Source organism: Trachypithecus francoisi, unplaced genomic scaffold, assembly GCF_009764315.1.
Source record: "Trachypithecus francoisi isolate TF-2019V2 unplaced genomic scaffold, Tfra_2.0 Lachesis_group19, whole genome shotgun sequence".
Classification (NCBI taxonomy): Eukaryota; Metazoa; Chordata; class Mammalia; order Primates; family Cercopithecidae; genus Trachypithecus; species Trachypithecus francoisi.
Genome location: NW_022681464.1, coordinates 48,226,928 through 48,239,273, shown reverse-complemented (window position 1 = coordinate 48,239,273; position 12,346 = coordinate 48,226,928). Strand labels below are relative to the sequence as shown.

The 12,346-nt window shown below is 48.9% G+C and overlaps 1 protein-coding gene across 1 annotated transcript; it reads left to right on the top strand.

Moving 5' to 3' along the window:
- The first annotated feature begins 72 nt into the window (after positions 1–72).
- RBFA (ribosome binding factor A) lies at positions 73–11,841 on the top strand. The gene is made up of 7 exons (XM_033178450.1): positions 73–363; positions 2,323–2,365; positions 3,290–3,466; positions 4,431–4,543; positions 7,754–7,838; positions 9,817–9,890; positions 11,370–11,841. Exons 1-7 carry the CDS (start codon positions 206–208, stop codon positions 11,749–11,751), a joined length of 1,032 nt encoding a protein of 343 aa, XP_033034341.1. The 5' UTR covers positions 73–205; the 3' UTR covers positions 11,752–11,841.
- Positions 11,842–12,346: the final 505 nt, after the last annotated feature.

The following is a 12,346-nucleotide window of genomic DNA, read 5'->3' as shown; positions in this document are numbered from 1 at the left end:
GTGGCCCCGCCCACACGCCGTCTACTTCGCGTCTGTCCTCACCCTGCCCTGCACCATCGCCCCGCCCACACGCCGCCTGCCCGGCGTATGTCGTCCCTGCGCTCCGCGTCGTCGCCCCGCCCACACGCCGCCAGCCTCGCGTCAGTGGTCGCTCCGCGCCTGCGCCCGGTGACTCCCTGGTTGCGCCGGGTCGTCGCGCCGCGCCATGTGGGCTGCCGCGGGCGGGCTGTGGGGCTCCCGCGCGGGTCTCCGGGGACTGCTCCGTAGCCGCGATACTGCGCTCCTTCCGGGCTGCGCGCGGGAAGTACACGGCTCTGCTGTCTCCTGCAAGAACTGGCTCAAGAAATTTGCCTCGAAAACCAAGTAATGCGGCGGGGGGCGGTGTCATCGGGCGCGGTGTTCCCTGGGGGGCGGTGTCCCCGGGCTGCGGTGTCCGCCCACCCGCGTTCTTGCGCCCACGCGGCTTCGGTCGCCAGTTCCTGACTCCTGGGGTTTGCAGCAGTTCAGCTCTCACTGTCAACATTTGCAGTTTTTCTGTTCGTGGACGTGTGTCGGGTTAAAAAAACAGTGACAATGTGTGTTTATTTTGATTCTTGTCACCGGACGTATTTTTCAGGAGATTAGTTTCAGGAAATGAGGAAAAATGAAAAAATATAAGAATTTCGTTGCTAATGTTGACTTTCTGTGTGGAGTTAATTTGAAGACTAAAGCTTGTCATGGTAATTAGTATTTTTAAATGATGAAAAATAAGTACAATAAAATATAATGATTTTTCACGCTGCTTTTAGTTCTAAGTATGGTAGATGGGTGTATGTTTTCTACTTCAATACACTACTTTTAACACAGTTTTAGACCCTGCAGAAAAATTGGGAACATAGTGCCGAGATCCTGTGTCCTGGCACCCAGCTCCCCCTGTATTAACGTCGGACTTGAGCTTCTCCAGTTAAAGAGCCGATATGGATAGATTGTTGCTAACTGAAGCCCGTACTTTATTCACTTTTCCTTGGTTCTGCCTGCCGTCCCTTCCTGTCCCAGGTCCCCACCCAAGGTCCACGTTACATTGAATTGTCCTGTTTCCGTAGGCTGGCTGTGCCAGTTTGGAGGGGTCCCGGTCAGGTGCTTTGCAGGATGCCCCTCTGTTGGAATGTGCCTGTTTTTTTAATGCTTAGATGTGGATTATGGATTTTGGGGAGGAAGACTAGAGGTAAAGGCCATTCTCATCGCACCGTATCCAGGGTCCACGTTGGCCGTGATCCCCTGCGTGAGGTGCTTGCCAGGTTTCTTTACTGTAAAGTTACTCTTTTTGCCCCCTTTCCTTACTGTACTCTAGGAGAAAGTTGCTGTGTGCAGCCCACGCCTAAGGAGTGGGGAATTTTGTCCTAAGTGATTTGCATTCTGCACAGAGGATGTGTCTCTTCACCCCGTTTATTAGTTCATTCATATCCCCAAGAACTCATGGGTTATAATCCTGTGTTACTTAGTTTTGTTCAAATGTTTCCAGCTCTGGCCCTTAGCAGCTCTCTAAGCTCCTATGTCCTGTTACCATACCCTTGTCATTATGGCATTTTGCTGGGTTTTTGTGTGTGTTAAACACTTTCCTGCTTTCTGGCACTACAAGATGCTCCAGGCTCATCTTGTGTGTTTCCTACCGCAGCCCTAAAATCAGCCATTTCTCCAAGGAGCCCTCGTTCCTTTTATTGGAGAGAGAGATTAGAAACCATGGGTGCTGGGTGTGTTCGTTGCTTCTGGGGTGTCTGTCTTTAGGCCATCTCATCTGACGAAAGGATGTATGTGTTCCTGTTCACCCTCGTGTAAATATGCACCTATAAACATTTCTGTGTATAACCATCTGTCTCCAACTCCACAGCGTACTGTGTGGATCATTCTAGCCTCCCCTCCTTGCTTATCTGCAAGTCCCACTCCAGTAGTGAGCGTGGCTCCCACCATTCATTTGCTTAATTGTTCAGTCTCAGTCTATGCCTGTGACAGCATCCGAATCCTTCACCTGAACTTTCATGGGAAACATCTGTATCAATTAGAGTGTAGTGTTTCTGTGCAGTTTGCTAGGTGTCTTTCTCTCAAACCTTGGGACTAGAAGTAGAATTTAGGTAAAAATATGAGGTTGAATTAAAACCATCTTCAGCCTCTTCCCCACAACCCATGTTGTTATCAATTAAATACTGAAATTTTTTAAGATGGCCGGTAACGTAACGTCTCAGTTTAGCCCCTTACAAACAGTGATGGTATCATAACCTCTTACATTCGCTTGTGCAACTTTTTGACTTTGGCATCACTAACATAATGCTTATTTTCTCCCCAAAGAAAAAAGTTTTGGTATGACGGTCCTTCCTTGGGCTCTCACTTGGTGAGTATAAGCCATGAGCCACTTTATAATCTTGATGGGCGTGAGGGTTTAAAAGTTGGGAAAATTCTTTTTTTTTTCTTCTTGGCTGTGTCACCCAGGCTGGAGTGCAATGGCCGGATCTCAGCTCACTGCAAGCTCCGCCTCCCGGGTTCACGCCATTCTCCTGCCTCAGCCTCCTGAGTAGCTGGGACCACAGGCGCCTGCCACCTCGCCCAGCTAGTTTTTTGCATTTTTTAGTAGAGACGGGGTTTCACTGTGTTAGCCAGGATGGTCTCGATCTCCTGACCTCGTGATCCGCCCGTCTCGGCCTCCCAAAGTGCTGGGACTACAGGCTTGAGCCACCGCGCCTGGCCAAAAGTTGGGAAAATTCTTACCTGGAGGTCTTTCCGTTTCTGTATTGGAGGGGACAGTGTCTATGTGGATGCGACTGGATGCCATTGGCAACATGGAGTTTTTACCTCTTCCAAAAAAAAGTACCGATATTAATGTTCTCTGGAAAGTCATATCTTTTATCAAATTATAATATGGTAATATCCATTTAGTTTTTACTGTGTGTGTACCATAAAAGTTTATGCAATATATGACTCCCATTCTGAAAAATAAATACATCACTTATACTAAAAATTACTGAATTATTCCCTTTGGCAGGGTGAACTTTATGGTATGTGAATTATATCTCAACAAAAACTTTTTTTGAGAAAATATTTACTTGCAGTACTTTTAATCTTGGAGGGTTACCAGGTAAAAACTAAAAGGATCCCGGTTTATCAAACTGTATCTTAATGAAAGCTGAGGCAGCTAAGAGTGATAGCTGCTCATCCAGCTGAGAGGCTGCCCGTCCAGCCCTCCCCAGCCCTGCTGTGTGAGTTGATGAGTTTGGAGTTGTAATGCTGCCCTTGGGGCGTGCTCTTCTTCTTGATGGAGACTTACAAACCATCCAATTTGGAATTCCTCGTGAGGACCACCTCAAAGAAAACCAGGAAGGAAGACCACGTGCGTGTGAGGGCCCTGAACGGTCTCCTCTATAAGGCACTGACAGACCTGCTGTGCACCCCCGAAGTGAGTCAGGAGCTGTATGACCTTAACGTGGAGCTCTCCAAGGTAGGCTACGTGGCCAAAGAGAAGAAATGGGTTGAGACAGCAGGCCTGGCACTCACTTTACCTGGCCCAGTCTTGCCTGACAATTAAAAAAAGACGCTTTAGGCTGGGCGCGGTGGCTCACGCCTGTAATCCCAGCACTTTGGGAGGCTGAGGCGGGTGGATCATGAGGTCAGGAGATCGAGACCATCCTGGCTAACACGGTAAAACCCCGTCTCTACTAAGAATACAAAAAATTAGCCGGGTGTGGTGGCGGGCGCCTGTAGTCCCAGTTACTCGGGAGGCTGAGGCTTGAACCCGGGATGCGGAGGTTTCTGTGAGCCGAGATCGTGCCACTGCACTCCAGCCTGGGCGACAGAGTGAGACTCCGTCTCAAAAAAAAAATGCCACTTTAGCACTTACAAAGTCTTAGTTCTGGGTTGCAGAAGTGATAGTCTGGTCATTGGAGCCCTGAAGACAGATGGTGGGTGTCTGCTGTGCAGAGGCAGATGTCTCACTGGAAGGTGGGAGTCCTGTGACCAAGCAGCACCTGGCATGTGGTCAGTAGAAGGTCTAAGCCTGCCTTGGGAAGAGGATGCATCTGCGTGTACCTCAGTACAGAGGTACAGGAGATGACTTCCTCTGGCCCACTCTGAGTTGTGAGGAGAAATGGCAGCATCAAGCATTTTTGATTAGCGTCTCAGGGCAAGTGGCTGTGAGGCAAGCGTGGGGTCAGGATTCCGGTTTGTTTCTGCAAACCAGGTGGTTTGGTTTGCAGGACCTGGTGAAGAGGGGCGAGAGGTTTGGGTTCTGGGGCCCGACTTCACCTGGGGGCGTGTGCGGCAGCAGGTGGTGGCCTCCAGCAACCTGCCAGAGCCCTGACTTGGGTGGGAGGGGCGTCCGCAGCTGTGGTTTTCATCTCCTGGATGTTGTTTGTCTTGAAAACCCATGTAAACTAAAGAGTGACCTGTGGGGGGTGGGGTCTCAGGTTTCCCTGACCCCAGACTTCTCAGTCTGCCGAGTGTACTGGAAGACAACGCTCTCTGCCGAGCAGAACGCACACGTGGAGGCTGTCCTGCAGAGAAGTGCCGCGTCCATGAGGTGACGACCTTTGCTTTCTGAATGTACTTGCTTTTTGCTCACACCCTCAGTGTCTCAGCTGTTTCTCTTGTAGGTGGACTTTAACTTTTCATTGAGTATGTTTTCTTTTAAAGAAAATTTTGGAAGCATTTTCTTGAAGTTCCTTGTATAATTTCCTTTCTCATATAAGCCATAATGTAGGTTAGCGTTTCTCGAAGTGTGCCAGGATCCTAGGGATCTGGAGATCCTGTCAGGGAGTTCATTAGGGTGAGACGTTATTTCACCTCAGACTGCTGGTGCCATGCTGCCAGCCAGGGCTGTGGGGCGCCATGCCACAAGCCTAGAGTAAAAGACGATGTCGCTTTTACTTAAGAATATCCCAGATGAGACTCGACATGGTGCCTCTCACCTGTAATCCCTGCAGCTCGGGATGCCGAGGCGGGAGGATCCCTTAAGGCCAGGAGTTCAGGGCCAGTTTGGGCAAGATGGCGAGACCCCGTTTCTACAAAAAATTAAAAAATTAACCAGGCACAGTGGCAGCACACACATGTAGTCCCACCTACTCGGGAGGCTGAGGTGGGAAGTATCCCCTGGATTCCTGTCACCCCAGGGATTTGTGGTGGCAGGAGGATCACTGGGGCCCAGGAGGTAGAGGTTGCAGTGAGCCGCAATAAAGTACCTGCTTTCCAGCCTGGACAGTGGAGCAAGACCCTGTTTCTCAAAGAAAAATTAAAATCCGAGACAGTTTGTAAAAAGTTATTAATTGTATTAAATCTTGATCCTTGAGCATGTCTTTTTAATATTTTTTGTAATAGGAAGTACATGTAAATGACTTGCTGTCTGGAGAGTGCTGAACAGAAAAGCATAGTGAGCAGACCATTCAGGTTTGGGTGTCTGTCAGACATTCTTTCAGAAATGAGTGAGTGACCCTACCACTCCAGAGCCAGCAACGGACCATATCTGTTGCCAGTGATAACATTTAAGCTTTCAAGTGAAAATCCGAATTTTAGGAAACTTGTATTCACCACTGTGAGCCTGACAACGTCTAGGTACTTGAGACTCTTCTGATGAGATTGGCAGCCACCGACCTTAACAGACGTGCTGTCGTGTGGTAAACCGCGTCAACGCTTTTAAAATCTGCATAACTAGGTGAACTGTTGTTTTCCAAATGACCAGTGCATGAGGTTACAAAACCGTATGCAGAGAGGTCGATTCACAGTGTGAGCCCGACGGTGAGTTTTAATGTAGCAGAGTGCGATGGGTTCGTTACTGTGGTTTCAGATTCCTCACTGCAGTTGTTTATATATTTATTTATTTGAGATGGAGTCTTGCTGTGTTGCCCAGGCTGGAGGGCAGTGGAGTGATAGTGGCTCACTACAACCTCTGCCTCCTGGGTTCAAGCGATTCTCATGCCTCAGCCTCCTGAGTAGCTGGGATTACAGATGCCCACCACCACGCCCAGCTAATCTTTGTGTTTTTAGTAGAGAAGAGGTTTCAGTATGTTGGCCAGGCTGGAACAACTGACCTTTAATAAAGTACTTTTGTTGAATTTTTGTGACAAAGAAGATCCATACTTTTCTCAGAGCTGTTAAATTCTCTCTTTCCCAACACACATCTGGGAGGCCTGATTTTTTATTTTTTTATTTTTTTGCTTTTCTTGAGACAGGATCTCATTCTGTCTCCAGGTTGGAGTGCAGGGTCACAGTCTTGGCTCACTGCAGCCTCAACCTCCCGGGCTCAAGCGATCTTCCTGCCTCAGCCTCCCATACAGCGGGAAGCACAGGTGCATGCCACCATGCTTGGCTCATTTTGTATTTTTTGTAGAGATAGGGTCTCCCTATGTTGCCTAGGCTGGTCTCCAACTCCTGGGCTTAAGCGATCCTCTGGCCTGAGCTTCCCAAAGTGCTGAGATTACAGGCATGAGCTACTGTGCTGGCTCTTCTTATATTCAGCGAGAGGAGGGGCAGAGTGCAGAAGCAGCAGTGAGATCCCAGCTGCCTTCCGTGAAGCTGGCGTTGGAGAATGTGCAAATAGGTAAACAATGCCATGCTTCTCATTGATGTTGTGGGAGGAATATATACTTTTTGTTTTTGTTAAAAATGTCTATGTAAGCATTTAGTGGGTTTTTAAGCGACTTTAAAAGGACGTAGCTTTTAGATTTCTCAGTTTTAGTTTCTAGTATAGTAAATATTGGTAGGCAGAACCCTAGTATAGTAAATATTTGTAGGTAGAACCCACATAAGCAAACGCTCTTTGGGATCTTCAATAATTTTAAGACCGTAAAGGATCCTGGGACCAACAATTTTGGGAATTGCTGAGCTGGGTGATAATAAATTATTCAGTTTCCTCCTCAGTTTTAAAAAATGCAGAAATCTAGCTCACTGACCAGCTCTCTCAGAACTGGAATTTCTCCTTTCTGCCTCCCTTCTCATCATGCCCCATGTTTAGGGTGGGGACAGACGTAGACAAGGTGGCCGTCTGTGGGCTCTGTTCCAGGCACCCTGCCTGGCTTCCCTGCATCATTACCATGCATGATGATGCCCGGGGGGCCTCTGTGAAACTGCGTATCAGAGAACGTTCATTTCATTTCTTACTGTTTAACAAAACCAAGAAAATGGAGATTAGTGACAAGTGTTGAGACTGCATTGTTTTCTGATTTTTAGGTATCAGAAAATTCAGTTGAGCTGAATGTCACTCTTCCCAACTCCTGTGGGTCACCCAAGATTTAGGGTCAAGGTTTTCCATAGCTGTGTACCAAAGATCTGTGGTCACAGCTTTCACTGGTTATATGTGCCGTGCCTACATTGGCCTTAGGTCTGTATTACGTAATGTGCGTGATACAGATATCACTTCTGTGTCTAATACCTGGGAACCTGAAGGTCGTGTCGTGCCAGGGCGTGTCCACTGAGCCTGGGAGGACAGGCTGTTGGTGCACAGACACTGGAGCCCAAGGCCATGGTGATGAGTTCAGATTGGGTGATTTATACCGATCTCACAAGCTGCATTGAGAAAAGTAAAGGAAGTTGTGGTTAGGATGCATTTTGCGTCCCTTTTGTGATTTGGTAGTTGGCTAAAGATGACTCTTCTGGGCTGACGTTTTCATTTTTGAGTAATACAGTAAATCTCACTCCTGCCTCTTAGTGACATCTTGAATCTTGTGTTCAGCACTGTCACACCTCTCCCCTGAGCATGGCGGCTCAGCTGTGAGGCTCTGTGCATTCTCTCTCCCAGGCACCTTTTGATGTCCCAGCAGACCCTGAGGAATGTGCCACCTATAGTGTTTGTTCAAGACAAGAAAAGTGCAGCTCTCGCTGAGGTAAGGTTTCAAAAAAACTATTTAAAAATTTAAAATTTTTATTTTTTTTATGGGAGACAGGGTCTTGCTGTATTGTCCAGGCTAGTCTTGAACTCCTGGCCTGAAGTGATCCTTCTGCCTCGGCCTCCCAAAGTGGTGGGACTTATAGGTGTGAGCCACCGGGCCCAGGTAATAATTAACTTTTTATAACATAAGTGCTTATATGAATAAAATTTTAAATTTAAATTTTAAATCCTGAAAAGATAATGCACAGTTAAAAAAGAGAAGAGGCAGGATGCAGTGGCTCAAGCCCATAATCTCAGCACTTTGGGAGGCCGAGGCAGGTGGATCACGAGGTCAGGAGTTTGAGACTAGCCTGGCCAATATGGCGAAACCCCGTCTCTACTAAAAATACAAAAAAATGAGCCGGTCATCGTGACACGTGCCTGTAGTCTCAGCTACTTGGGAGGCTGAGGCAGAAGAATCGGTTGAACTGGGGAGGCGGAGGTTGCAGTGAGTCGAGATTGCACCACTGCACTCCAGCCTGGGTGACAGAGTGAGAGACTCCATGTCAAAAAAAAAAAAAAAAAGAGAAGAAACCACTGAGAAGGGAACAAATGAAAAGTCCTGAAAGAAGGGTGCAAATGAAAAGGCTTTCCCTTGCTCCCGTGCCCCTGTTCCCAGCCCAGGTCCCCAGAGGTAATTGCTGTTTCTGGTTTTAATTTTTTAATGCTTATCACTGTAGCTCTAACTAGGGTATAAATTCGACACGGCCATGGTTTCCCTCCCACGCCTGTCTCTCCCTCCCACGCCTGTCTTTCCCTCCCACCTCTCGACATGGATCAGTCCGCTCTCGTTTCACACCATCGGGGCTTATGAGACTTAGGTCTGTCCTGTAACTGTAAGTGCTTTTATCATTTGCTTTAGAGATGGGTTAGCTATAAAGATTAAAAACACATAAATATATACTTCCCTGGGTGGTGGTTATCTGGTAGTTATTAAGGTATATTATACGTTCAAAAACTCAGTCAAAACTCAGCGAATAGCGTTTGCAGTATTATAGGTAACTGTTACTCAGTATAGGGCCAGACAGTATTTGGATCCCCAGAAGAAAAGGATCCAGTTTGACATTTTTGGTTTTTGTTAATCAGTGTATAGGTAACACTAAAAACTTTGTACAAGGAATAAGCTTGACAGATATGTGATTTCCCTTGCTAGCAAAAGCAGTGGAGGAGTGAGGTTATAGTCCCTCCTGTAAGGAGTCAGGGACAGTGTTGCGAGGGCATCAGCAAGGCATTCCCTGGGGAGGACGTGCCAGTCTCTCTGAGCTCAGCACCCCAGGCTCCTGTCTCTGGGAGGGAGGTCCCATCAGGTGTTGCGGGTTCACTTCCAGAATAGTCACTGGACCGGGAAGGGTGCATGCTGTGCTTGGAGCAGAATGAGGACACCCCCAGAGGCAGGGGACAGGCAGGCCAGGGTTCGGGTGGAATGCAGTGTCCAGCAGGGCTTGTGGGCCATTGCCATGGTGTGGATGGCATCCCATGAGCCTGGCTGAGGAGCAGTTTTCTCTTGTAGTTTAGGCTCCCGTCTTCGTGACTGTCCCCATCATCTTTTACCTTGTCTTGCTGGGAGGCTTTTGTCCCCCCAAGCACACAAATTCTGTGGCAAAACTGAAGCATTTTGCAAAACTACCTTGGAAACCAGATAATGGTTAGTTATTTAATTCAACTAATGCTTAACTGGTTTCTTCATAAATTTGACTAACATTTACAAGTCTAAAATGTAGTTTTTAAAAAGCCTCACTTTGTTATCAGAGAAAATGTGTTATGTAAAAGAAAGCACAGGCTACTGAACAGATCCTAGTATTTGGGAAGAGTCAATAGAAGAAACTGTGCACAGTCTGATCAAAAGCTCTGCCGTGAACAACACTGGTGTTACATGGAGCCCGGCTGTAAGTATGGGGTGGGGACGTGGCTGACTGGTCTGTGTTCCTTTGCAGCTTGATAAGTTACTGGCAGTCGCAGACTTTGGACCCCGGGATGAAAGAGACGACTTTGTACAAAATGATTTCAGGTGATGCATGTGGACATATGTTCTGATTCCCTGGGGTAGATTCCTGGGGGTGGAATCGCCGTTTTCCGCAGCAGCTGCACCGCTCCACATCCCTAGTAGCCTGCATGGACCCCGTGGCACTTGCCCCCAGGGCCAGCAGCCCATATTCCTAGACCTGTGCTGTGGCCTGGCCATGTTTACACAGTGGGGGCCTCGGGCCACCAGAGGTGTCTGCTGTAACTCCTGCAGTGAGGAGAGGGCCTCTTGTCCTCTTCATTCATTCAACACGTTGTTATTGAGCGCCCACTGTATGCCAAGCCCTGGTCTAGCATTTAGGATGCAGCGGTCTTTGGAACCTGCCTTTCACTAGGGGAAGCTGACAGGAAGCAGTAAACATCACAGATGGGTCAGTCGTGTGTGAGGAGGGGAGTAGAGGGAGGTGGGGCTTGGGAGAGCAGGTTGGGGGCACAGAAGTTTGGCTGTGCATGTGCACACACATATACATCTTTTCCAAACTTGTAATGCCTGACAGAGCCTGCGGGTACTGGGGTGTTTGTGGAGGGCTCCGTTGCAAGCATGCAGCTGCTAGAGCAGGCCTTGCCTGTGGGCCTTAGACAGCAGCGTCAACATCGCCTGGGCACCAGCCAGAGTTAGGTTTAACCAGCCTGCCAGGTGCATCCGAGCTGGAAGCAAAGCTCCATGCTGTAGCAGGCCTGGCTTGATTGGGTCAGCAAGGGGCAGTGTGGGGGTGGCAGGTCAGGGAGCTGAGCCCAGGGTTTGGAGACTTTCCAGAGTGGAGCCTTGGAGGATACAGGGGCTGTGACATTTCCTTGATTAGGTGCTGTTCACCAAGAATAGATTCTTCATGAAGGCTAATGAGTGGCAGATCTCATAGACCTCACCTGTAATTCTGCTAGTTTAACTGGCCCGAGGCCCTGGCCATGCTTAGAGAAAACAGTTGCAAATGCATTTTTTTTTTTCTTGAGACAGAGTCTCAGTCTGTTGCCCAGGCTGGAGTGCAGTGGCGTGATCTTGGCTCAGTGCAACCTCTGCCTCTTGGGTTCAGGCGATTCTCCTGCCTCAGCCTCCGAATAGCTGGGACTACAGGTGCCTGCTACCACGCCCAGCTAATTTTTGTATTTTTAGTGGAGACGGGTTTCACTATGTTGGCCAGGCGGGTCTTGAACTCCTGACCTCGTGATCCGCCCACCTCAGCCTCCCAAAGTGCTGGGATTACAGATGTGAGCCACCGTGCCCGGCGTAAATGCATTTATTGCGTACAGGATGGTGCACCTAGACTGTGCTGGCCAAATGCTTCTGATGCTGGAGAACGCTGACCTTCCTTCACTCCTGTCTCCAGTTACCCTCAGACAGACATTGGGAGGGTTCTCAGGCGAGTAGATGTAGGAAGTGTGATGTGCTGTTGTGTTGTGGCGATGACACTGTGGATTGGGGGCTCGGTTTGTGCTTGGTGTGAAGGCTCCTCTTCTCCCTTCCCAGGGACGCCGATGCCCCGCAACCCTGCGGTACCACAGAGCCGGCCATGAGCTCCAGCGTGTGTGGTATCAATCATGAGGCGCTCAGCAAGCAGATTATGGAGTACAAAAGGAGGAAGAATAAAGGGCTCGCGGGGCTTGTGTGGCAGGGGCAGGTGGCTGAGCTGACAACGCAGATGAAAAAGGGAAGGAAGAGGGCCAAGCCCCGCCTGGAGCAGGACAGCTCCCTCAAGAGTTACCTGTCGGGCGAGGAGGTGGAAGATGACCCGGACCCGGTTGGTGCCCCGGAGTACGAATGCTACGCCCTGGACACGGAGGAGTTGGAGGCAGAGAGAGGAGGTGGCACAACAGAGGATGGCCACGGCTGCAATGCAAGCAGGGAGTAAATGGAGAGTCGTCAGCCCTGCCCGTCCCACGTTCGCAGGGAAAAGCATTGGCATGTGACGCAGCATGTGGCTTTGTTGAGGCAGTTGATGGAGTTAAAACCATCTGCTCGGCCGGGCGCGGTGGCTCAAGCCTGTAATCCCAGCACTTTGGGAGGCCGAGACGGGCAGATCACGAGGTCAGGAGATCAAGACCATCCTGGCTAACAGTGAAACCCCGTCTCTACTAAAAAATACAAAAAATTAGCCGGGCGAGGTGGCGGGTGCCTGTAGTCCCAGCTACTCGGGAGGCTGAGGCAGGAGAATGGCGTAAACCCGGGAGGCGGAGCTTGCAGTGAGCTGAGATCCGGCCACTGCACTCCAGCCCGGGCGACAGAGCGAGACTCCATCTCAAAAAAAAAAACAAAAAAACAAAACCATCTGCTCTTCTGTTATGTCGATGTTTTCTAGCTGTTCCGTGTATTTAAACACAGTTTGCTACAGAAGTCACTGTTGTTTTTTTTCCATACACTGTGTGCAATGTAAAAAATAAATGGCCATCTTACCACAGATTCTCACAAAAAGAAAATGGTAAAATAGTGTCTCTGAGATGCTGGTA

What these genes read in the sequence shown, in the direction of transcription:
- RBFA (XM_033178450.1), top strand. Translation starts at nt 206, where the DNA reads ATGTGGGCTGCCGCGGGCGGGCTGTGGGGCTCCCGCGCGGGTCTCCGG. An exon ending in AAATTTGCCTCGAAAACCAA is followed by an intron (nt 364 to 2,322) that starts GTAATGCGGCGG and finishes TTCTCCCCAAAG; the next exon opens with AAAAAAGTTTTGGTATGACG. An exon ending in AGAAGTGCCGCGTCCATGAG is followed by an intron (nt 4,544 to 7,753) that starts GTGACGACCTTT and finishes TCTCTCTCCCAG; the next exon opens with GCACCTTTTGATGTCCCAGC.